Source organism: Plasmodium fragile, assembly GCF_000956335.1.
Source record: "Plasmodium fragile strain nilgiri unplaced genomic scaffold supercont1.25, whole genome shotgun sequence".
In the NCBI taxonomy this organism is placed as follows: domain Eukaryota; phylum Apicomplexa; class Aconoidasida; order Haemosporida; family Plasmodiidae; genus Plasmodium; species Plasmodium fragile.
The window spans coordinates 119,984-145,531 of NW_012192605.1; the positions used below are offsets into that span (position 1 = coordinate 119,984).

Below are 25,548 nucleotides of genomic sequence, written 5' to 3' on the forward strand. Positions count from 1 at the left end.
AAAAAAAAAAAAAAAAAAAACATCACTGGAGTTGCAAAAGGCACTGGCGTAGTGAAGCCGCGCCGAGCTGACGTGACTGCATACGCGCAAAAATGATCATCGCACCTTCCAAAGCTAAACGACATAAGGTTTCCACAAAAATGACCATTTTAACGTTGCGCAATAAGCCTGAACTTATGTCCGCTTCAGCAATAACGAAAAGAAATGTGTTGTGTGCCGCGGAAAAAAAAAAGGAAAAAAATTTGCACAAATTCTGAAGAGGGATACTAACAAAATAAACATTTTTTGGTACCTACATGGCTGCTCTACTCCATATGCACATATGTAACCATTTAAGCATATAAGGCAACTTTTTTTCCCCCTCCCTATATAAGGTAGCTCGCAGTGGCGTAATGAACCCGCATGAACGATTGATAAAGCAAAAATAAATTGGCCAAATGTGCTAAATGAGCAAAATGCAGATACACATATATGTCCACGTGCGCTACACCCTAATCACTCCTTGTGCCTTTGAAAGAACATGACGCATACCACGTGGATAAAACGAGACGGTAAATTAGAAAGTGACACCCTATAATGTGTTGTTGCAAAGTTGCGCGTTTCCGTGCAGCTTCATGGAGAGGCAGCGCGCACGAAGCATGCAAGGATAAAAATATCATTAAGGATTAAAAAAAAAAAAAAAAAAAAGTGCATACCCCTCTCCCACACAAGTTATAACACACACATGCCAGTGTGCCCCAGTCAGAAATATTCCGCAAACTCGTCCTTTATGTTTAGGAGCATGGGGTCGTCAAAGAACCTGTTAATCGTAACATCTTCAGTTAACCCTTTCCTTCTCCTCGTTTTCAACAAAAATTCTCTGGCTAAATGCTGAATGGGCGCTGGCTCCAGTGGCCTTAGTACCACTGACTTGTCTAGAGGGTCCCCTGGAACAATATGCCAATGGTCAAACATACTCAAGCAAAATGCTTGCCCACTTGTGTGTGTCCTTAAATCAGTTTCAAACCCAAAGGACTCAATAGCTGGTAAATACGCATGAACCATATACAAAGGGGTACCCACTTTGGGGAAATCTTTCAATACGTGTCCTCTTCTTCTAGATAGCACATTATAAACGGATGACACAGAATCACCTGAGCAAATAATTTCTGTGAACAAAATCGGTTCCATTAACCTCGGCGTAGCTAATAAAAAGGACGAATATATTGCTCTCCTCGTGGTTGGTATAATTTGTCCAGCTCCCCGATTAATTGGGTCATCATCTATTTCACCTTTTAATATTTTTACTTTAACATTTTTCATGCACTCTTCAATTAGGGGTCCCTCCTTCGTGGCCCAGCAAAATCCTTGAATTATATTTTCCTTAATGGAGTACAGGTTTTCCTTGTTTGTTTCTTTATACAAGGAATCGTCCACGAGGATATTTGGGCTGTTGCTTTCCGGGCCGAAGGCCCAAATGGATCTTATGGACAGCATATCCCAGTTGTGTTTTTCCGTGAGCAACGAGATAACGTTCTTGTCTAGGTTGTAGTTCAGTGTGTTCGTGCGCTTATCGGAGGCGACGTCTTCTTCCTCTGCTCCGTTCACACCCACATGGTCGGACTGGTCAGACTGCTGAGACCGGTCCGATTGGTCCGAGTCGTTCACCGCATGCTCTTCGTGCCCCGCTGAGCGCTCCTCCCGCAGAAGCCTGTCGACCGTGCGCAAGTACTCCTCCACGTTGGCGTCCCGCTCGCCCTTGTTCAGGTGGACCAGCCCCTGCACAATATCATCCATCAGCTCCTTCTGCATCGGTTCCACAATCATATGAATTTTGTTCTTCTTATTTGGAGTCTCCGCGAAGCAGTTCAGAGCCGACGTTTCAATAACCGTTTCGTTAAACTGCACCACAGGGTCCGACACCTTAATTTCCAGGTCACCATAAAGCTTCCTCAAGTCGTGCAAAATACAGTCCAAGTATAATTCCCCCGTCCCCAGGATGATGTGTTCACCAGACTCCTCCACTTTGGTGCTGCACATAGGATATGTTTTATCAATTTTTCTCAGGCCTTCTAACATTTTCGGAAGCTCCGATGGGTTAATAGGTTCACAAGCGACCTTAAAAACGGAGTTCGCACAATTTATATACTTGAACTTCTTATGTAGGGGGTAGAATATCTCTGTCTCCTCTTCGTCCTCCAGCAGGAGAGCTCGCTCTTCCTTTTTCAAATTGCTAAGAGATCCTGAAGTGGGTACAATTCCCGTTCCTTTCGTTCCGCTCAGCTGAACCTTCCTCAATTCCTTTGCGTTTCCATTTCTCCTCTTTTTCACATTAGTTATGGTGCACGTTTTGTTTATGCAAATGTCAACTCCGCCAATGAGCACGAAATTGCCCGCGGGGACCTCATCAACCTCAACCCGGTATCTGCCCTCGTAAATCCACAGGTGAGTAACCACTCGAGTAATCATATCTTCATCATCACTAGGGCTGTACCCCTCCCCCAAAATACGAACCGTTTGTCCCTTCCTGATGGTACCACACATGACCCTACCGAAGAGGTCCAAAATGATACACTCCGGTCGGTGGTAATTCTTAATTATGTAAACCATGAGATTGTCCGTTTGGTCTCCTTTAAGGCATCTCATCATATCGTAACATAATTTCGTTTTTAACGAACCGGAGTAAATTTGCCTCGTCTTCTGTTTAGCATTCTCCAATGGGGATGGGCAATTGTCCAGGATGACATCGACAAAAGCTGTTGTATCTTCAAATATCATTCCGTTGATTTTCTTAAGAAGATATTTATTGTTAAAGAGATAATCATTTTTCTTCAGAGTAATATTAAAATTTTTTAAAAAAGGAATTAAGAATTCTTTTTCTTCTGAACATACATAACCGAAAATTTTATAAATTGGGTTTAAAATGAACTCTACAAATGATCTCCTCTGATTTGAATACAGTGGAGATGAAGCGAAAGAAAAATCCTTCTCGTTAAAATAAATGTCTCCCCACAAGTGCTGCGCAAATTCATCAATGTCAATATTGTATGCATTGTATAAATTGCAATAAATTTTACTAAACGACTTGAGGGTAAAAAACACTCCATAAATGCTCGAAGCGAAAAGCACATTATTCTTCAGAGGAGACAAGAGAAATTTCTTCTTCTCCTTTACACTCTTGTTTAACATATCACAAAAGGATTCAATTTTCTTATTAATCTCCTCAATGGTGTAATTAATCTTGTGATAAGCATCATTCGGGGGCAAACGTAAGTCCATTATTAACTTGTCTACGCAGTTAAGAATTAACACCATCTTCACATTTTCATAAATGCATGTCTTTATCACATTCTCCGTCACATACATACACCCATCTGTGACGTCCACAACCAAACAGCAGCATTCACAAATATTCACTGCACACAAAAATTCGTCAAAAAAATTCACATGTCCTGGAGTATCCATAATATTAAAAAGGTAAGATTTATATTTCAAATTATTTTTTTTTTTATTCAATAAAATATTATTAGGAATATTTTCATACATTTTATTTTGAAGAATGAGGGATATAGGTATTGCTTTGATCGACAATCCTCTTGCTTGTTCATCCAACCTTGTATCTGTATAGTTTATTAAGTGGTCGATTTTTTTTGCATTAAATGGAGTCACCATGGATGCATTATTTTTTCGAAGGCTGCTTCTTTTTACTAGTACTCCTTCCATTTCCGTGTTTACATTAAAGAAGCTCACTGTGCCGCTGTTCGGATTACCCCCGCTTCCAATCCCATTAACATAAGTCAATTTTGTTTTGCTGTCCTTTTTCTCTCGAGTAAATTCAATTATCCTATCTATCAGGGTCGTCTTCCCGTGATGGAAATGACCTGCTATACATATATTTTTTATAAATTCCGTTTGGGACATCAACTGGGACATGTATTTAAAACTGAATGTGTTGTTGGGGAGACTCGTTTCAATCAAATCAAAATTCTTCCTGTTCGCCTCCACATCTAACTTCTTAATGAAGCTGATTCTCTCTACGTTAGTGTTTATCTTATTGATTGTTGCTTCTTCTATGTCTTGTGTATCTTCCTGTTCCACGAACACTTCCACCCCTTCGTATGCCCTCTGCAGTTCGTCCATATTCTCCCCGAGGCGCTTTTCTCCACCCCCCTCACTTTCGTCTTCACTTCCTCCATCGCCCTCTTCGCTCCCATCACTACCAGTTTCTTTTTTTCCCCTTTTTTTTTTTTTTTTTTTTTTCTTCTCCCCTTTGCCTTGCCTCGCCCCACATCGCTATCCTCATCACTATCCTCATCGCTACCCTCATCACTACCTTCATGACTATCTGCATTGCTATCTCCACCCGAAGCCGAATCCGCTTCCTGGTCCACCCCGTCACTCATGTCATCGTCTTGGTCCCCATCAGAGTAGTCCCCATCACTGTCGATGTCTTCCCCTATGTAATTTCCAAACTCATCGTACAGGTTGCTCGTTGACTCCATCGCTGCCCACCACACAGATGCCTCTCATCCAAATTGTTTCCTTACCCACCACGGGGTTTTGTGCGTACGATACTAGCAGGGTAAAAATATATAATTCCGCTGGGAGGCACTTCCAACCTTCACCTAAATAACCCCGCAACTTTCCTGACGAACGGACCCCTTCGCGCCTTAACACGCATATAAGAAAGCAGCGTACCCCACTGCAACTGTGACGCGACTTCGTTCCCTCCTTGCAATGGGGTGAGTCGTAAAACCGCGTTATCCAATTACTTTGTTTTTTCTTTATTTTATTATTTTTTTTTATTCCCCTTCTGCAAATTTGAATTTCTTCCTTCCCGCTTCTACTCCGGTTGAACAGTTGCCTTGGTTTGTTTTTACTACACTCCGCCCCCGTTGGGTTGCTCTCTCCCTCGAACCAATTTTCGAATCACCTGTTTAAGCAGGCTTCTGCCCTAACCGTAGTTTATTTTTCTCGCCTGGGATAATGCAGCTTGCTCGCCCTGGAATGTGGCAATTGGTGGACTCCAAATTTCTCTTGCCTGCGTCAACGCTTTTCCGTTTTTTTTTTTTTTTTTTTTTTTTTTTTTTTTTTGTGCGTGCCACACATTGGCTGTCATTTTTTGCACTACATATTATTTGCCACCTTCCTGTTATGTTATTATTATTATTATTTTCCCCCCCCTCGAGCTACATGGTTAATATGTTGGTGGACGGGTTGATACAGTAACTCTTCTGTCGGCCTGTGCCCCTCGCGCGCGTCCGCCCGTGGTTCACGTCATTCACCGTTATTCATTACTTGTCCCCATTTCGCTTCTCACCTCATCAAGCAATCATACATAATAAACACCCATATGAACAGGCAAGAAGAGGCGAACGCCCCATACAATGCCAGCAGGGAAAAGGCCCCCCCTGCCAACGCGGGAAATTAAAAAAGTATCATCCATTTCCATGTTGCCAGGTACAGCCACGGAAATTCTACTAAATAATTGCTTTTCATTTTTTTTTTAAACATCCCCCCACGAAAATGACAATAAAAGAATCATTACAATTTAAACGTAGAAAACTTTTAATCCTTGTCGGTTGGTATAAAATATGAATTTATTTCCCCCTCTCCATAACTGCATGCACGTGGAAGTACATCCCTGGAGGTACCTCCTCATGTGCCCTTCTTCGGACATCCATTCTTTTTGATTTACAATTTGAATACCCTCTGGCGAATCATCAAAAAGGGGGGCGCATGTATAATACATACCGGGTTTTATAGTTAGCCATATGTTTCACGGCGGTTGGTCTTATTACTCTTTTTGCTTGAATGGACAGGAAATTTTTAATCATCACTCTGTGGGTACCTCTCTACATGTTAGCGCACGTGTGTAGCGCACAATGCAGTCCTCCACTCATTTGTGACGCGCGAATTAAGTCTTCATGGGGGTAAACTAAGGGAGCGGTACTGTCCTAAGTAAATGTCCTAGCGGGCACCTCTACGGACCCCCCATCCCATACGATGTCCATGTTCAGCACGACTAATAAAAAAGAGGGATCATAATATGGCTTGTATTGCATTATCATCGCACATGGTTATATACTCCTCCCTATAGGTACTAACGTATATGAGATTTTTCACATCGTCAAAAACGTGCTATTCCGACAGGGTGGATTCACAAAGGTGGGGATGTATTAAAAAGGCGCAAAAGTGATCACCGCGAAAAGGCGGCCTCCATGTTCTGTTCCCTCCCACGTGCTTCTACGCTACTTCCCATTCCGCTTGCACTTTTCTTTTGTTTTTTTTTTTCTCGCATGGCATGTAGCCCTTAAGTTGATAGGCACCTACGCAAGGGGTAAAAAAAAAAAAAATGTGCTAACCAATAGGACAGCAAAAAAATAAATAATCACAATAATAGCAGTCGTGGTAGAGGTATCTTCACACAGAGCCTCCATTAAATTGGAAGCAAACTGTGAAGAAGTCATGCCAGCGGAAAGGCTCACTCCATGTTTTACTGTGCAAATGTAAAGACGCATGCCCAAACCACACATTTTCAAACATCGACAAAGAAACAGAAAAACAAGCGCCTTCACATTCTTGAATATATCTGTAGGCACACTACACTACGGCAGATATACCCTTGTGAAGCTCACCACCACAACAGCAGCACCCGCCCCCCAAGATGAACCCCGGTGATGGAATCGCACCCATCCAAATCAGGAAGATGCGAAATGACTTCGTCAGATGCATCATCAAAGATGAGGAGTACAAAAAAAAAGACGAGAAAAAAAAAGAAATTGTCAAGTATTGTAAAAGCTACAAAGATTTCTGCAACATCGTAAGCTCAGTAAATATGAAGCCAATTAGGACATATGAGCAGAAGGTCTCCTATGAGGATTATGTTAACTTCAATGGTTCCTCCTCACAGTCTCAAATGGAAGCTATTAAAAGGAGAAACCGACGGAGCCAAAATTCGCAGCTCAGCAACTTGTTTCAAATTAATAGCCCGGTGGAACTGCCCTCTCCTCAAGAGGTCGACGAGAGGAAGTCTGGACAAGAGATCCAGCAATTTCTGTAAGCCCCTAAAAATACATGTCGCAAATGAGGGGAGAAGTGTTCCTACACAAAAAAGTGTCCACTTCTTCCACCCTCAACGTAGCTACAAACGCCATTTGCTTATAAAATCGCCACCCCTGTCTCACCGCAGAAACATGTTGTCGGAGAAGCAAAATGATTACGCCAATTTTATAAAACACAATTACACCTCTGATGAACTCACAGAATTGCTTAACCTAATAACAAGAAAATGGGATGACCTATTGGAGACAACTAATCCGGAAGACCCCATCATGGAAAAGGCGCAACAGACATGTCTCAATATCGCTAACTTCCTCATTCATGTGGCGAACCACTGGGAGAAGCAGAATCTCTCCCTCTACTTCACGCAGGATGAACTAAACCATATCAACTTAAACCTCCAGGACATTATTGGAAAAATGGAAAAAACGGTATCTACCTATGATGACGAAACGAATGGCGAAGCAAGCATAATCATAAATCAACTCAAGGTGATTCACTTGTAGCGCAACACCTGAGGGGGTGAGATCTACACCTGCCAACTCTGTGTCGTTCGAACTTAGCGCACACAGTGGGAGTCGCACCCCAACGTAACGTGCGTACCTAACACACTTTCATGACGCATGATTAGACGAATAAAGGTGACACACCAATGTCGTGTCGCCAACTCCTCACCGCAACACCCTTGCGTTGCTTAATTATTTTTAAAAAAATATATTAAGAGGTATTGTGCAGTGGAATATATAAAGTGGGTCAGTTGTGCTGGTCAAGTTCAGGTATGCACATACATAAATATATACATATAAGACACCTGCATGGGTACGCATTTCTGTCCTGTTAGGTCAAAATGTTCCATTCCCTTATTAATCTTTCTCTCGGTGATAAAGTGGCATGCAAAAATAAAAAAAATAAAAAAATACACACGCACATACACAAATTGCACATGCATGTACAAATGCGCGTATGCATCATATACGTGGTCCTGCACGCAAATTACACGTTCCTGTAAAAACGGCGCACATTCGGATCATGATACCTACGCGTATCCAAAATTCTCCAACACCTTGCGTTCCTCAGGGTTGATCATATTCAGGGCTTCCGTCTTTAAAGTTTTCTTCTCGTTCAGTACACTCATTTTCTTTTTATAATATAATTTACTCAGCTTTTTCCTGGACACTTCATTTTTCTTTACCAGCTCATCATAATTCCAACCCACTCTTGAACTTAATGTGCCAAGTCGACAATATCTTCTGTGCTTCTTCAATCTGAATGCTCTTAAGGCACTTGGTAAAACGTACTTTTTCTTTTTATCATATGGGTATGGCATGCCTACGAATACCTTCAGTTTCTTAAGGGCAATTTTTCCCTTGTACGTTTTGTGTGGTAACATTCCCCTCACACATCTCCACAAAATTTTCGAGGGCTCTCTCAAATGTAGAGGTCCCTTTTTAGGGTTCGTGTTCGTTCGAAGCCTTAAAAATTCCTGGTACTTTAGCCTGTTCCTGTATAAGCTGCCTGATATGTTGATATCTTCGCACCTCACTGCGACTACCCTCTGGCCGTTCAGAAGCTCCTTGGCGATTATAGAGGCCAACCTTCCAAGCAAGTGTCCCTTGCAGTCGATTACGTACACCTGATGAGGGGAAGTGGTATAGGGACGCGGTGTGGAGAAGCCGTACAGCGACGATGTAGGGCGAAGCAGAGCAGTTGCGCGGGATGATCCATTCACGGTATCGCTACACTCCCACCTCTAACTCATTTCAACATGCCACATCATGTGCGCCAGTGCATCCTTCATGTCGCTCTGTTCCTCGCTTCATGTTCGGCAAAAATGGGCTCACAGAACAATGAACTTTCATACATACACGAAGCCGATGCACACGAGGTTCTACGCGCTGACCGATGCGCCCCTACAAACTGGCGCGACAGCCTGCCCGCGAAATTGGGTAACAACGCCTTTCACCATCAAACTTCGCGCCCTCTCCACATCCTGCATATGCAACAGTTGCGCTCGCATAAGCAATACGCTCCTCTCATCTCACGTAGCACGTTTTTAATTCTTATTTTTTTTTTTTTTCTTTTGTATCACTCGTGTTAACAATTCAAGTTAACGTTGTCATGGGGCATACCTTTTTATACATGGTTTTCCACTGGTGGCTTAAGATGAGAAAAAAGTGATTTCTGCTAAAACAGTTAAAAAAAAAAAAAACAAACTTTCGCAAATGATAACAAAATGCCGATTTCGAATTCCTGATGGATCTTTATATTATATCATGCCATAACGAAGGAGATGCTTATTTTGTATTTAACATAGCTAAGCGACAGAGAAGAAAAGGGAAAACAAGAAAAAGAAAAAAGAAATTAATTATATATTATGTACCACCTGAACGCAATGTTGGAATAGCTTACATTTTATGTTAAACACGTCGAAAAAGAAAAAAAAAAAAAAGAAATAAAATAAAATTATAATGAAGGAAAAAAAATCAGTGTTGCTGTGAATATTGGCTTATATGAAAAAACCGTTACGAGCTCTTCTCCAACGAATCAAGCTTATTAAAATTGTACTGTTTTTTTTTTCACGTCGCGCGGTGTGGTATTTACTTATTGTATGTTAAGCATGAAGGGGAAGGCTTTTCCCTCTGCCTCTTCGCGCTTTGCGCATGTATGTTATGTTACCTATTTATCGTACGTATTGTATGCCCTTGGCCATCGAGGACCCGTAAAACACTCGACGGCCTATCTTTTTTTGTTTTTTTTGTTTTTGCCCTAGTGCGGAATAGCGCTGGAGGAAACCAAAGCTGAAACATAGCTCTTTTGTGCCCCATAAAAAAAATCATGTGCAACCGCAGGGTATACGTATCTACGATAGGTATTTTTTTATTTATATTTCGTTGCCTATGAGCGCCTCTTATATCCACTGTACCAGTAATCTCATAAGAATTAAGCACGCGGTACCACCCCACCTGACACAGCACGTTGTTCCTAAATTGCCATTTCCCACCATATAGGGGAAAAAAAAAATACGTAACTTTTTCATTATTACGCAAATGCGGGGGAGGGGGATAGTATTTCTGTTCCTTCCCAAAATGACTCCACAAATTTCATCATCAAGGGAAACGAGCTGGTCAAAATAAATTCCAAATTATTTTGTATCAGTACAAATGAGCAAATTTTCTTGCCATTGTTCCACTAATTTTTTTTTCTTATTTGTATGTTCTTTTCAAATAAATCGTTTTCCTTTTTCCGATATATGCGCCTTTTCGCTGTTGTCAACCCAAAATGGGTGTATACGTCCCGCAAATTTAGGAGGGGCAAAAAAAAAAAAAAAAAAAACAGGCGCACAGGACACTCGTTCGACAAATTTCCCCATGTGGCTCTCCCCTTCACACCTTGACACTGCGCAGGGTTATGGCAACAGAAAAAGAGAGGAACACACAACAACATAAAAAAGAAAAAGTATCACCTATATTTGCGTAAAACTTTTTATCCATTTTTATTTTTCTGTGTGCCATACCCAAGCTTGAGGAAGGAAACAAAACTTTGATCAATCACCACCTAACTCGCTTAATTCTTCTTGTATAATTTTCAGAAATAAAAAAAAAAAAGATTACCACTTGGGGACAAGAAAAATAAATGTAGATTTGTACATATTTGGAGACATTCCGCTTTTAACATTCCTTTAACAATTTCACATTTCACAGTTCTCATTCTTGTTTGCAAATAAATAATTTTGCCAATTTCACAACCTGTATTGGGCATTTTTTTATTTTTTTCACACCCCAATATGGATCCTGTTGCCATTGTGTTTGTGTGCTGCTTCCCCCAAGGGACCAAACGCACACGTAAAGAGACCATTGCGTCATGCACATGTAGAAACTTCTCCTATTCCCCCAATCTTCATTTCTTTTAAGGCTGCAAAAATTAAGCTCTGCACATGTGTCACCCCTTGCGTGTAGGGGTCACACCAATCGAACGCTGCTGCTTTTACCGTGCAATTTCCATCTCCCACCGGAACTCTTATTTGCTCATGAGAAATGTTAAGTTTTGGCTATGTCTCCCAGCTATTAGCATAACCCGAACGTATTGGGTGCAACTCTGACACGGCGTGTAGATCGGAGAGCACAAAAATGGACACAACCCATTTCCCCTTCTCATCTATCATTCACTCACCTTTTCATATATTTTTACCAAAGCTCCCGCAACGCACATGTGCTACCAAAGGGGCCTTACCTCCCCGTCGCTTCCATCACTTGTAGAGCATCATTGCGCGTTTAAATAAAAATAAGAGCAGAAATATACACTCCGAAATGTCACTCAAATGGACGCTTCTCGGTATAGGAAAACAACGGCATTCAACACTGTATCGTCAATTCACCAGTTGGTGCGCGTGCGACGTGGCTCCCCTTTTTCATAGTAGCTTTTTTTAAAAAAGTTCGCCAAAAGGCAATCCCTGAGAAGGATGACAGTCTTCCCTGAAATGGGATGATAAATGGCCACAATAGGAGTAGCGAGAAAAACGTAGACAATGTACGATATGTTCACAAAGGGGGGGGAAAGTTTAAAATTGTAACAAAAAAAAAAAAAAAAATTACCAACACACGCACACATATATACATATTTATGCATGTGATACACCCATATGCATGCGTGCCCCTAGCTGTTGAGGAAAACAACTGACGGAGGGGGGATTTGACATATCCTGTCGTTGCGCAGCCAACTCGTCTGAAAATAACGGATCCGCGTTAAATGAAAAAATCAGGGAAAAAAAAAAAATCACATACATATGTAGAAAAGTTGAAACAAAACAGGAGGAGACAATTGAATTGGGAGAATGCCGCGCAAGCTTCGTCATGTAGAGTGATCATATGTGCTCGGTGAGACAGACAAGTGGGTATACCCCTGTTGACACGATTTGGATTGGTACAAAAGGGGGTGCTGCTGGGCAGATAGCGCAGCAACGATGCGTTTGCTCTAGCAAGGGAGCGGCGGCGTGGCCTGAAACGCGCTCCACTGTAGTCACTGCTCTCCCCCTAGATGTATATCAAATACACCGCGTTGTCTTCGCGCCTGAGGGCCCACTCGTTCTTCTTCTTGTAAGTAATATCTATGTAGTGATCGGAGAGGAACAAGTAGTTTATATTAATCCTGGAGAGCTGTATATCCCTAGCGCACTTGGATTGAATTTTTAAAAACCCACTGAACAGACCCGCATTTGTGCAGTTCCATATTTTGAACGATAAGTCTAACTTGGAGTAGGAAGCCAAGCAACTCCCCGCAGTGTTAAAGTTAATACAATTAATGTCTCTCTTATGTCCTTGAAAGATCTTCAACTTTTTTGCATTCTTCAAATCATATAAATAAATGCACTTGTTCATATTATTTGCCACAGCTAATCGTTGTGTAAATTTATTAAAGCAGCAAATCGGGTACTGTTTAACTAAGGTGTAAATCAAGCTGGTTGATAATTTCAGACACAGGATACGAACGTTGTTAGAGGGGTCCAAAGAATTCAAAAGGATATCGATTATTACGTCCATGTACAAAATGAACATGCATTTATAATTCTTAATCAAAATTATTAGAAGAAATAAAATTCTGTTCATATAGGATACCCTTTTGTTTACATTACTCGTTATATAATGTAGCGTTTTTAAAAATAAATATGGCTCTATTCTTCCCGTGTTAATTAATATTTTTAAAAAACTCATATTATTCATGGACAGTGTATACAGATCGAAGATATTCAAAATAAAATGACATATGTTAATGTAATTATTTTCATTTATTTGTGACTTTTTCCTCTTCACTTGGATCATCTTTATTTTATTCTCATCACATAATAACTCATACAATTCGTTGTAGTAACTCTGTCCTGTACTCATGGCTTCCACGCGATGAATTCTATTTGACAAGCTCACCTGTCTTACCACTCCAACACCTACCCCTTGGGATGAAACTGAACCACTTGTGCCCCCTATTTCCAGCACCTCATTTGATTTTGCATGGCATGCACTCCTGCCTTCACTTTGTACCTCAGAAAAAATATTTTCATACGAATTCAGTGACAGCTGTTCTTCCCTTTCCGATTCAAACTCTCCTCCCAATTTATCCTTATCTGTGTATCCAACAAAAGCGTCCATATAATTCTTTAAATTTATTTCACTTACGGAATGACCTAACGTTCTATCACTTCCTGCAATGGGCATGGCGTCCCCTGCAAAAGGACCAACAGTAGCAGAGGCCGACGCGGAAAAAGCACCACCACCAGAAGCAGACGCGGACGCAGACGCAGAAGCGGAAAGGGCATTCGTTGCTCCTGCTGATGAACCACCCAAGACATAATAATCCTTCAGTGCCTTAAAATAACTCTCATCAATCATCCTTTCGTTCAAATTAAAATCTTCCTTTTTTAAATGCAAGTTGAAGGAAATGTACGAGATATTCTTCATGTTACTCGTGAAGATGCCCCTCTGGATCAGCACATGAAAATCCCACGTGATAGAAAAACTCAATGATAGCAAGTGAATAAAATGGAACAACTTAAATCTGTTAAACTTGTTTTCCTTCTCGATTAGGCACTGCGTGTCCACAAAAATGTAGTAGCAAATATGATGCACAATTAGGGTTATCATATTGGCATTGGTATAAAACGTTTTGGACTTCCTTAAGTAATGATATTTCACCACAAGTAGTAGCAGTAACAACGTAAGGCAAATTTCGTCCGCATAAATAAATGGGTAAAAGAAAAAGGATCCCACTTTAGGTATAATAATTGTAATCACATAGGTCCCTGACGTATCATATAAAGATATCTCATCCAAATTCTTTTCTATAATTCTTTTTTTCTTATTATTTATTCTTAAAATTTCTGTGCATGTTTTGGCGTACTTATCCAATGTCTTATCCTTTATATTAGCTATCACAGTACACATGAACCTCTGCAATTGTATTCGTATGCTCCTGTCATATGGGTACATCGATATGTAGCTCAGGAGAAACAGATTCAACGAGTTACTCTCTGGTAGGTTCTCAATTATGTACTTTCTAAAGTTGAACAGAGTTGAAGGATCATACCGTCCCCCTGTGCTACTGCCACACCACAAACTCAGAAATCGCAGCATAAAGCAGCAGTACAGTGTCTTCACGTAAACACTATTGCAGTACACATCCACAGAGTTGTTCTCGAAGAAAAATTCCCGGTGGGCTACTGGACTCTTCACTTGACTTTGCACATGATGTGTGTTGCTACCACGAGGGTCCAGCCGTCGGGACCGACGAACCTTATCTTGCTTCACATACAAGTACAGACTAGACTTGTCTGAAGAATAATTCGAAAACTCATCATCTGAATATTTCAAAAACCACTTGGTTGATCTCGTCACGGACCTCTGACGCACTCTGAAATCTTTGTAATAATTGTACTGCATCATCTGGTACTTCTTCCTCCTCGCTCGAGTGTTCACACATTTGGGGTCCTCTAAACTGTGCCACGGAAAAGAGCTTTTAACTGAAGAGGCGTTCCTAATTAGGCTATTTGCAACCCCTCCTTCGCCCTTCTCCGCTTGGCTATGTATCCCAGAAGGTTGTTCCTTAAAGGTGGCCCTCTCAGGAGAATTACCTCCAACAACACTATTGCCATCACTCCCGCTGTTGCTTCCACTTTGTGTCTGGCCACGGATACTCTTCAACATGTCTCCTTCGTTCGGCCGTTGCGTTTTTTCCGTCCCACCTTGAAATTCCTCCGTCTCACAAAGATCAACACCTGAAGTTACCCCCGGATCGACGGTAAAGATGCTGCTCCCCTCGTCATGCCTATACATCATCAAATTTTTATACTTGGAAAATTCCATAACATCGTTGCACCGTCGCTTGAGACTCCCCATCTTTATCCCCAAAATGAGGTACTTCTTTTTATACTCTTCACTTAAGAAATATTTGTTCTTAAATTTTTTATTGTAAATATATGGCTCATCAATGTTTAGAGAATCAAAAATGAATTTTTCTTTTTTTTTTTTTTCTTGAATCTCGTACTTGTCTCTCCTTCCTCCACTAATGGTAACATATACATGTCCCTCACATGTACCCTCCTTCCGCGAATGCATCTTGGAGAAGTAATATATTTGAGTCGAAATAGGGATCAACGTTGACAGAGTGGACTCCTTCCCGTGAATACATAACGAGAATGGAATTGAGGGAAAACTTATGAGGAAGGAGAATAATTCCCTACACAGATGCACACATTTCGGTGGCAAAAAAAAAGGAAATAAAAACTTCGTCAATGGCATAGCCTTCTTGGACAAATTGCTGTCTCTAAACAGAACATAACTTATGACTGGTACTTGGCTTTTCACAACGTAGCTGCAGGAGTGCTTCCCATATGCGCTTCCATGCACTTTTGCGCGGTAGATGCTCTTCCTGGGGGGGTTGCAGTGGTATATTTCTCCACTAGGCTCCTTTCCCCGCTCCGCAAGGGAAATGCTTCCTGGCGCAACTCCTCCGCTTCTAACCTTTCGTCGATCATTCCCCCTGCCGCTGCTTCGGTCGCTATTCATATCGGTGCTCGTCCAGCCGTCAACCTCACCGCCAAATACACTGTTAACCTTCCTACCACCCGTGTGCACCCTGTTGAGGATGCGCACCGATGTGATGTCTACTCCCAGTTTCATGTGGCGGGTCTCCGTGGGGACCACACACATTGCAGCAAAGTCTGAATCATACAGGGAACGCAGGAAACGCCCGCTCCCATAATCATAAATGAATACCAAGTTGTTCATCGAAGTGATATACAAGAGAGAGGAGAACGTATTGATATACACATGATTTATTAATTTAAAATTAATTTCATTCTTCTTCTCTAGCTTCCTAAAAGAACAGTAAAGACATACATTGATCATATTCCTTATCTCCCTATGTTGTCCCTTGCTCTTTTTATGAATTTTTCTCCTCACATGGAAGAAGCTTCCTTTAGAATCACCAACAGATTTGTTCATGGTGCCCGAGGTGGCATAATAAAAACCTTTCATTAGCTTCATCCTTAAGTCTTTTTTACTTTTTAGCAGATGCAATAGGTGGTTTTTCCTTTCTGTAACTTTTCCATTATTGTATAATCCTTTTTTTTTAAAAAAATGTGTCATATAATTTAAAAACAGAATTTTTTTTTTTTTTTTTTGGCGAATGTCCAACTCTTTCTTCCTTAACGATTCCTCATCTGTTGTTATAACTATACTGCATCTATCATTTTTACAAAAAAGATATTCAAAATTATTTTCGTCGTATTTGCTTTCATTCAAATTGAAAAGAATTAGATTATTACTAGCATCACAACTTAGAACCCAAAATGATTCCGTTTTTTTCCTCAAGGAACATGTGTCCACTTTCTTCGGAACATTTTCATCAATAACGCTATGGATGCTTCTAACATAGTTAAAATGGCAAGCCTTAATAAACTTCTTCAACTTAAACATTCTTATGTCCCATATTAAAATGTCTCCTTTGCTGGAACCCCCTACCAGGTAATCCCTTTCACAATGCAAAGTCGTTATGAATACATTTTTCTTTAGGACGTAGTTTGGGATGGGTAGCTCTCTAACTAATCTACTTCCCATACCATTTATTATTTTCCCTGCCCTATTTCTCATCATTTTCCCGCGAGAGGATTTTCCATAAGAATTAATTAACGCACTTAACACATGACCATTGGTAAAACTTAAAAAAATGTATATGCTGTTATTCCGCTCTGCTATTGCATACGCCACTATGGACCTACCTCCACTATCTAGTTTTCCCCGTTCCACATGCTTGCCTCGCACACTACACGCCTTTTTCTGAAACAAGTCTGTGAGGAGGTCACTGCACCTACGTATGTTAGGCGGAAGGACATGTTCCATATGCAACCACGCAGTAGCATCCCAATTATCATCCTCCCCCCTCACTTGTGGATTCACCACTTTAACGGAATCCTTTTTTTTCCCCCTCAAAATCATATCATTTCGATTCTTCACAATTTTCATCCCTTCCATGGGCCTCTTCCTCTGAGGCAAAAGCCAAACTTTCTCTAAATTAGTCGTCTTAAACCAGGCACCAAGTAACCCCTCAAAGAGGACAACTCTATTGGGGTTCTTCCTACTTATAAAAAGAAACAATAAATCATCCTTGCACTTTGCATACTTGATAGAATTCATTTTATTCCCTTTCGTATCTCTACACATGGTACTGGTTTTCATCACATTCATGTACTCATGAAAAGTGTCCCTGGAGAGCATCATCTGATCATTCGAAGCTGCCTTCGACTTTATGGACTCCATGGAAATGTTATTTTTTAAATAATTTGGAGTCATTTCTGTGCTATCATTTATTTTTATCCTAAACTTATTGCTATTGTTGTAGTTGCTCCCTCCTTCATTATGATTACTCGCTCTGTTCTCCTCTCCCTCTTCATCCTTATCACCTATCATGTTCCTCTTCCTGCATATGCGTTCCTTGTATATCACTATAGGGATGGGAGTCTTAAGTGAACCCAAATACTTTTTATTAACCTTCATCAGGAAGAAGGACTTTATGTTTGACTGGAAGGAAAGGAACATGCTTGAAAATTTTAGCGGTAATGTATAGCTGTAAAAGTTCCCTTCCGTTGTCCAGGCAATTATCGAACCGCATACATTTTTTGCTAACTTTTGCATCACGTCGAAGGATTTACTTTTCAGTCCGCTGCTTTTGAAAATACCTACGGGGAGGGGGGCGGTGGACCGGTTTATCGGTTTAGCCGTTTAGCCGTTTAGCGGCGTAGAAGTTGTGCAACACAGTAACGTGCCTAGAAACGGGAGCTACTGAGGGAAGAAGCGAGGTGAACACATCTCAAAAAGGGCTCATCGCCACTCAATCACGCCGCTGAGTGTTCCCCTCAACCGCCGCGATGCGACGGAGCAAAGACTTACCCGAGGAAAACTTCAACAGGGGGCGGCGCACGATCTGCAATCCCACCCAGTGCGGGTTCCTGCGCTTCCTCTTCTCAGAATTCTGGTGATAGTCCGGACAAAACAAATCCATGAGGGGAACAAACATGGAGGAAAATTCCTTCCGCTCATAAATTATCAATCTCGTCTCCTGCAAAATTATAACGTAGCTGTCTATCACCCCTATACGGCTCGAGTTCCCATTAGTCGCAATTTCAACCCAGTCCTCAGCTGGACTCAGATTAGAAATAAACTTAGCCTCTATAACATACAATCCGTTGCATTGCTTATACACATCTTGGCACTTCAAGCATCTGTCGTGCGTTTTCAAATTCATGTCATGAGAAGTGTGCACATTTATTTTTAACAGTTCATCCATTATACAATTCTCTGCTATTTCACTCACAATTTCGTTATACAAATCCAGTTCCGTTTTTTCTATCCTTATTACGAATCTACATTTACCTTTGTAATAAATTAAAAAATCAGTCAGGTCCCAACATATGATGTCTCCATTCGATAGCGATGCAACAATAAACACTGGGCAGTTGAATAAATTATTTAACTTGTTCTTAACTCCGTCCTGCTTCATTTTTTCAAATTCTTCATTCTGATCGCTGGATGAATTATTGCCACTCAATTCTTCTTCATCATCTAGTAACGCCACCCGTTTAAAATCTTCGTCTTTTTTTTTATTATATGTGCCGTATAATTTCCTCTTCAATAATTTAAAGCACTGGATCAGTGACCGTTGGTTGTCCTCTTTAAGGTATGGAACTAACCCTGTTGCGATGCAGCATATTCGTAACTTCTCCTTATTGTTACTTCTTTCCGTTTTATTCCTACCTGTAACATTTTCTGCTGAAAATTTCTGCTCCTCCAAAGTAGCGTAGCTATTTGTTTGCCTCTTCACGTTATGCCTTAAACTGCCACCACCAACGTTTGTATAACCCCGTTTAGCATACTTTTTTTTTAGAGGCACGGATCCGTCTTCTTCGTGTCCTTCCTCGTCTGCACCTTCTCCAGGTGCTGCGCTCCCATATGGAAGGGAACTTCCATGCGGTTGTTCACTTGCTTCAGTCACTACACTCCACGACCCTGCTGCTACTCCATCCCCCCCATTGACAACCATCCTCTCGTTCATTTCCCACGAACTGGACGAAGAAGAGTGATGTCTATCAACTGAATCCCCAACGAAATAACTTATACCTGTGCCAGAAGCTTTATTACCGCCATGGGTTGAATTTGAAACGGTACCGGAAATGCCTCCACTCCCTCGACCTCCTTTCTCCCCTTCCACACCCCTTTTCTTATAATTACTTCCCTCCATATAATTATCCAATGTTAACTGAGCAATGATCTCTTTGTTTTTGTTCCCCCACAGATCCATCAGAAGTACCTTCTTATCTCCACACAAAAGTATAAACCGCCTATCTGGCAACACCCTCAAATTGTAAATAAAAAAATTGAAACCCTTCACCACTTTAAAGCATCTCCCTTCATCTAGAGACCAAAAATATAAGCAGTTATCCAGGTGAAGTGAAATTAGAATCTCCTTCGATATGCACTCGATGAGGGACGAGCAAGATAACCCAAAGCATAACTGCACGATGCTGTTGCTACATGTATTGGTGTTATTGTTTAGCAGGATACAGTATGGAAGAAAGTTTATTCTATTTTCTGGTGACTCCACTGCTGGATTCCCTCTCTCTTCTTCTCCTCCTTCTGCTTGCTCCCCCAACTTCACATTACTCCTTCCTCCGCTATACACATATGCACTCGTCCCATCAGCGTTTAACTGTTCTGTCTTTCCTCTTCCCTCTCCAACATACAGTTTAACCTCACTAGCCTTATGTACATTATGGCCTTGTTCTCCTTCCCCTGCAAAAGTACTACTCACAGCGGTTTCATTCCCATCAGGATGTTTCCCCACAGCGCTCAATTTGTCCCCTCCCCCGGTGCCTTTTTTAAAGTCCTCTTTGTAACTCCCACCTGGTGACACAAAGACACCACCAACACGGTCCACGGGAGTCACACATGTTTCATTCGAAACGGGGAAACTAACATTTGCATTGGCACAACTACCACCCCCTGGCGCGCTACACACATTTTCTACAACTTTAAATAAAACTATACTGCCCTCGTAGCTACCCACTGATAAAACGGTGCACCCCTCATTCATACAGTAGCATGAAATGCTAAAGGGGGACTTGAAGTTGGGCCATATGATGGATCCTAATTTTAAATCCTCGTTCATTGTTTATTCATAGTTGGGTGCATAGTGCAAAGGGGCAGTGAGGAAGCTGCGAGGATACTCGTGGAGGAAAGGTAGCACGTTTCGCCGTGGCAAATTGGCAGTGGCAAAGTTGCCGCAGGGCAAGAATCAAATAAAGGCAACTCAGTCACAGCCAGTCGGACAACCGAATAGCCCAAATCAAATTTGAAACGTCTCTTCCTCGCAACTTCGCACCATTCATGTCTCCACAAGGATTTTTTTTTTCTATTAGAATTAAGCGATGCATTGGTTTGGTCCCCTTCGTTGCTTCTTTCTTCACTGCGCTCCGTATGGTGGCCTGTTCGTCCAGAGGCCAAGGATACCGCTCACTCACAGTCTGGTTATTATTATGTGTCAATTCACTTCAGCTCCTGTCACTTGAGCTTATTCTATTTATTTCGTTCTTCTTTTTGCTCTCCCCGTAGATATGCTGTTCAACTCCGCCCGCGTGCAACTTCCGCTAGCAGATTTGTGGCTTATTTTGCTCGCCTTTGTGTATACGTTTCTCCTTTGTGCCGCACTTCACATAATTGTACAGGCGCACATAATCATTTTTAGCTGCGCACAATGGGCTCAACTGCGGGCAATAGCCTTAATCGCGCACAGTCATTTTAATCCCTTTTTTCTGCTTTTTTTTTTTTTTTTTTTTTTTCGGTCCTCATTTAGTTAAAATAAAATTCGTTCGGTTACAATTTCACGTTCGTCCCGCTTAACATGTACCTTGGCGTCATGTCTCCCTACCAATGTATGGCTACCCCTACAGGCACATGCACATATTTCATAACCCGTGATGGCAAAATTACTTGTTCTCAATTCTATGCAAGCACATGGAAGCAAAATGGTACAGGAATGGTTCCCCTTCTGAACACTTTTCAAACGTTAGAAAAACAAAATGTGGTTGGCCCAGCCTACCCCTTCTCTTACTACATCCCCCTAAATAGGGGACATGTCGGGGCAGGACCGAATCTTTTCTCTTTGTATAACGGACACACCCAATAAGGTCCATAATGAATGGAGCAAATGGGATAACAATTGGTTAACTAAAAAAAAATGTAAAATGTGAAATCAGGAAAGGAATAAACTAAAGGGGGTAACCCATGTACTAATGCTGCTGCGTAGTAGCCCTGAACGTGTCTCATCTAGAATCCCTCCAGTAACTGCTCATTTGTGAGACGCCAATTTGTGAGGAAAGACCCTTCGCCATGACGTTGCTACACAACGGTTCGTATGAGAAAATCCTCACAAGGAATTTCTTAAACGAATCGAGCTCCCCCAGGGTGGGTATACCTACACGTTTTCGACGAACTGATCGAACTGCAAGGGTTCCCCAATGTAACCGCAACTTTGCAAGCGCAATTTTGTAAGAATAACTTTTTTTTTTTTTTTCTTTTTCCCTTAAGTCTACTTGCTCTATCTACGGAAGATGCCACACGAATTGTGCTACTCTTTTTTAATCCACCATTTCGATTTTTTTGTTTTTCGAAAAAAAGTATACAAAGTGTGACGCGCTCGCCGTTATTGGGATTTCTACGCTGGGGTGACCCGGCAACGGGCGTAACGCAGATTCGCACAAGGAGAACCTTCCCACGTGAGAGGCCTGAAACGACTTAACCTTAGCTTCTAAATTGACCTGCAGCAAGGATGGTAACATCTTTGCACAACGACACCACACCACAGTCTCGCCAAAAAAAAAAATTGCAATTTTTTCAACTATGCGGATTTTCATTCGTTAAAAGTTAATTTGAAAACTGGGATAATAATTTATAAAAAGGAGGAACGATGAATCGACACGAACATCAGTGGAGTGGTACACATGTGTGCATTCTCGTATGTACAGGACACACACTTTGGACACATGCAAGTGCTCGTTGCGCACACGAGAACTCGCACAAATTTGGTACAATTAAAAAAAAAAAAAAAATACTGAAGAAGGAAGAATACAGGGGGGAAATTTCAAACAAACTTTAAAAAAAAAAAAAAATATAAATAAATAAAGCGCAGGCGAGCGAGTTACGCGCGCCAGTGTATGCATCAGATGGGCACCTCTACATGTTCCTTTGAAACATATTAAAGGGGAAGAGATGGAAAAATTGACCATGTAATTAAATGGCGAAAGCACCAAGTGGCAAAAAGGCAAAAACAACGCATTATACAACACAAAAGAATTAAACTGCGCCAGCTTTCCCCCCCCCCACACACACACACCCTTCGAAGTCATATGTTTAAATATGGCTCTTTTCGGCAAAAAAAAAAAAAAATAAAATAATAAAAAAAAAAAAACTTATTTAAAAATATAAACAAAGGATGCAACTTTATAAAAAGGCAGGAAAGGGATAAAGAAGGTGGGGGAAAAACAAATTTGCAAACGAGTACCCCCTATGCTGGCGCGCATATATTGTGCATATAAAATATAAGACGCTGATGCACTGGGCCTGGGAGGAGGTTAATAGGTATATGCAAATACGTAGGATTATGCCTAGTCGTAACTTTAATTGGCATTTTGTGTGAAGTGTGGAAAATGGGGAAAAACACATGACAAAGCGCCCGTCTCCAATGAACAGCGAGCGCACAAATAGAGGAGTGGACACCTCTCACCAACCCCACCCCCAGTCCTTGACAGTTCTTACTTTAAAAAAAAAAAAATAATAAAATAATAAAATGTATTACCCTATATAATGGGCTAAATGTTCATTTGTGCCATGGAAATTCACCTCTGTTCCGATCACCACCACTGCCGCTTGTCTGCTTTCCTTGCGTGCTATCGGAGCCAAATACGGATTTCCCTCTTTCAGGTGCATAACAGTCCCGCTCAAATGTGTAACTGTTTAGACAATTGGCTGTATTTCGCTCACTGATTCTTGTGGATTCCTCTTGGGCTGCACTTTTGGTTGCTCCCCCCCTCAGGGGCATGCGCCTCGCTCGCACCACTACCATCATTCCCAGCGTTCTCCACATTCGCCCCATTTTTGTCCAAGCCAACACTTTCACTTGCGTCATGCCCCTTTTCGTTCTTCTTTTTATCCTTGCCATCGTAACCCTTTAGCCAGTGCAGTCTATCGAACAGGTATTTTTTCACTGTGCTTTGTTTCTTTTGGCTATTCCTTCCGTCCGCTACGCCTTCCGCTACGCCTTCCGCTACGCCTTCCGCTACGCCTTCCGCTACGCCATCCGCTACTTCTTCTCCTACCCCTGCCGCGATCTCCGCCGCTGCCTCCTCTGCTACCTCTTCCCCCCCTGCAAGCGAGCTGGACGCACCCCCGACAGTGCCGTCCTCAACGCCGTTACAAAAGCTAAAACTACTCGGCTCATCGCCATGCTGGCTGCTCCTCGATTTCTTTCTCATATTTTCCTGTTCGATGTCACTGTCTTTGCATTGCCCCGAGCTGTTATTGCTGTTACTTCCGTTACTATACGTGGAACTAACTTTTTCGTAAATCCTTTTTTCGTTTTTCTTAGAGACACTCCTAACACTTCCGCTTTGCTTGTTTGTGGGGTTATTGAGACTGCTGCTCTTTTCACTGGGGCTCCCAGAACAATCATCACCTTTTGCACACGAATCGGTATGCGTGGCATTTCTGCTAGGATCCTCCTTCTGCTTATCATTACGGGTGGCACCATTCACCCCAGTGATGCTCGTGGAAGGCTCCTCCTCATCCTTGTGCACGTTACAACTCTCCTCCATGCTTCTAGACCCAGGTTGACAAAAGGGACCCGCTGGATCTATATCTCCTTCGCTGAAGCCCTCCCCGCTCACTACACTACCCACAATTACTCCTTCATCCCGATGGGAATCATTTCTGCGATTGGTCATATATGCATCTGCAATATTCATAAAAGCAGAGGCCTCCACTCCGTCGGCAGCCAAGTCGATTGGGTTTGCCGAGTCGTTCCCGACAGTAGGCTCACACTGGGTTGTCCTGGTAATCTTCGTCGACCCCGTAACCCCCATGTCTGTATCGGACGAGATGTCCGTGCCAAACGCTTCCTCAGCGTTCACACTATTGTTAACTTCAAACATCGTAGCTGGGTCGAACGTGTTATTTGTTACGTTGAGTCCGCTGGGTACGGATTCGTACACCCTGCTTGTGACACGTAATGCATTCGTGTTAATTCCTCCCGCATCGCTCTGGTTTGTCATTCCACCGCGTATGCTTTCACTCGAATTATTATTATTAGCGGTGTTGTTTGCCTGCTCATCACGGTTTGCGTCGTCCCTGTTGGACGAGCTCGCCTCCTCGAGACCTCCTCCTGCTCTCTCCTGACCCCATTCATGTAAATTTCGGCTACCAGAATTTCTATTGCTGATTCTGGAAAATACTTGCGGAGCAGTCACAAACCCAATTCCCCTGTTCGTGTCGTTATGTCCAAGTATAAAAGTGCTAAAAATATTTTGTATAATGCTCTGTGTCTGTGCAGATGCAAATCCTTCAACCATGTTGATGTCGTATTCTTCAGTGAAGGGAATGAACCTTATCCCCCCTGCTTCTTCAGCACCTGCGCCACCGGCCTGTTGTGTGGACGGATCACTCACTTGCCCTGAATTGACATTTCGCTGCGTAGTAGTGCCACTAGACTGTGCAGTAGTACTACTAGCCTGCGTAACCGTGCCATCGTTTCTATTTGTCGAGGAGGCTATATTACCATCAGGGGACTCCTCCTTCTCGGGTGAACCCTCATTGTTCCCCTCTGAACGACCATTACCAGGAGCAGTAGCAGTAGCAGCAGCAGAACCAACGTCATTTGTGCCAACCCCACTGTTACTCACAGAAGTACTCTCCATGTTAACGCCGTTAGAATTGTTAAACGTATTGTTACGAGAAATTTCAGAGTTTATTCTTTCTCGTAGTTCCTCCCTCTTGGAGTTATATTCCTGATCATCCGTGGGAAGTTCAAAGCGACAAGTAGGACAAGAATTCCTTTCCTTCAACCACGGAATGATACATGAACAATGGAAGACATGTCGACAACGCTCATTATCTGTTATCCTATGTACCTCATCATTTTCTTTATACTCTTCTCTGCATATAGCACATGATTCTAATTCCTCCGCTCTCTCTTTAGTTAAAACTTCCACCTTCAAATTTTTTATAATTGCTTCGGATGCAGGTGGGGGTCCATTTCTAGAAGGATCACTCTCCATGATTATTGTTAAAACTTGGTCCAGAGAAATATTTTCAAAGGAGTTGGTTAGTATATTGTCTATGAGGTCGTGGAAGTTTAATCTGATTGGTGAGTTGAGGGGGATGTTGGTGATGTCTATGGCCCTGGTGATAATCCTGG

The 25,548-nt window shown here is 41.9% G+C and overlaps 5 protein-coding genes across 5 annotated transcripts in view; 1 reads left to right on the top strand and 4 right to left on the bottom strand.

Annotated features, from left to right (window-relative positions):
- Positions 1-741: 741 nt before the first annotated feature.
- Positions 742-4,481, bottom strand: AK88_02541 (uncharacterized protein; the record flags this gene model as incomplete). Its single annotated transcript, XM_012480166.1, has 2 exons — positions 742-4,179; positions 4,269-4,481. 2 exons carry the CDS (start codon positions 4,479-4,481, stop codon positions 742-744), a joined length of 3,651 nt encoding a protein of 1,216 aa, XP_012335589.1.
- Positions 4,482-6,646: 2,165 nt separating this feature from the next.
- AK88_02542 (uncharacterized protein) lies at positions 6,647-7,547 on the top strand (the record flags this gene model as incomplete). Its single annotated transcript, XM_012480167.1, has 2 exons — positions 6,647-7,038; positions 7,172-7,547. 2 exons carry the CDS (start codon positions 6,647-6,649, stop codon positions 7,545-7,547), a joined length of 768 nt encoding a protein of 255 aa, XP_012335590.1.
- Positions 7,548-8,077: 530 nt separating this feature from the next.
- AK88_02543 (ribosomal protein L13) lies at positions 8,078-9,182 on the bottom strand (the record flags this gene model as incomplete). Its single annotated transcript, XM_012480168.1, has 2 exons — positions 8,078-8,674; positions 9,171-9,182. The coding sequence occupies 2 exons, from the start codon at positions 9,180-9,182 to the stop codon at positions 8,078-8,080; spliced, it is 609 nt and encodes a 202-aa protein (XP_012335591.1).
- Positions 9,183-12,071: 2,889 nt separating this feature from the next.
- On the bottom strand, positions 12,072-20,250 carry AK88_02544 (uncharacterized protein; the record flags this gene model as incomplete). The annotated part of the gene is made up of 2 exons (XM_012480169.1): positions 12,072-17,764; positions 17,976-20,250. The coding sequence occupies 2 exons, from the start codon at positions 20,248-20,250 to the stop codon at positions 12,072-12,074; spliced, it is 7,968 nt and encodes a 2,655-aa protein (XP_012335592.1).
- Positions 20,251-23,116: 2,866 nt separating this feature from the next.
- AK88_02545 (uncharacterized protein) overlaps positions 23,117-25,548 on the bottom strand; it is a gene marked incomplete at both ends in the record, with an annotated part of 6,874 nt that continues 4,442 nt past the window's right edge. The window contains one exon of the mRNA XM_012480170.1: positions 23,117-25,544. Coding sequence (XP_012335593.1) covers positions 23,117-25,544 — 2,428 coding nt within the window. The remainder of the gene's footprint in view (positions 25,545-25,548) is intronic.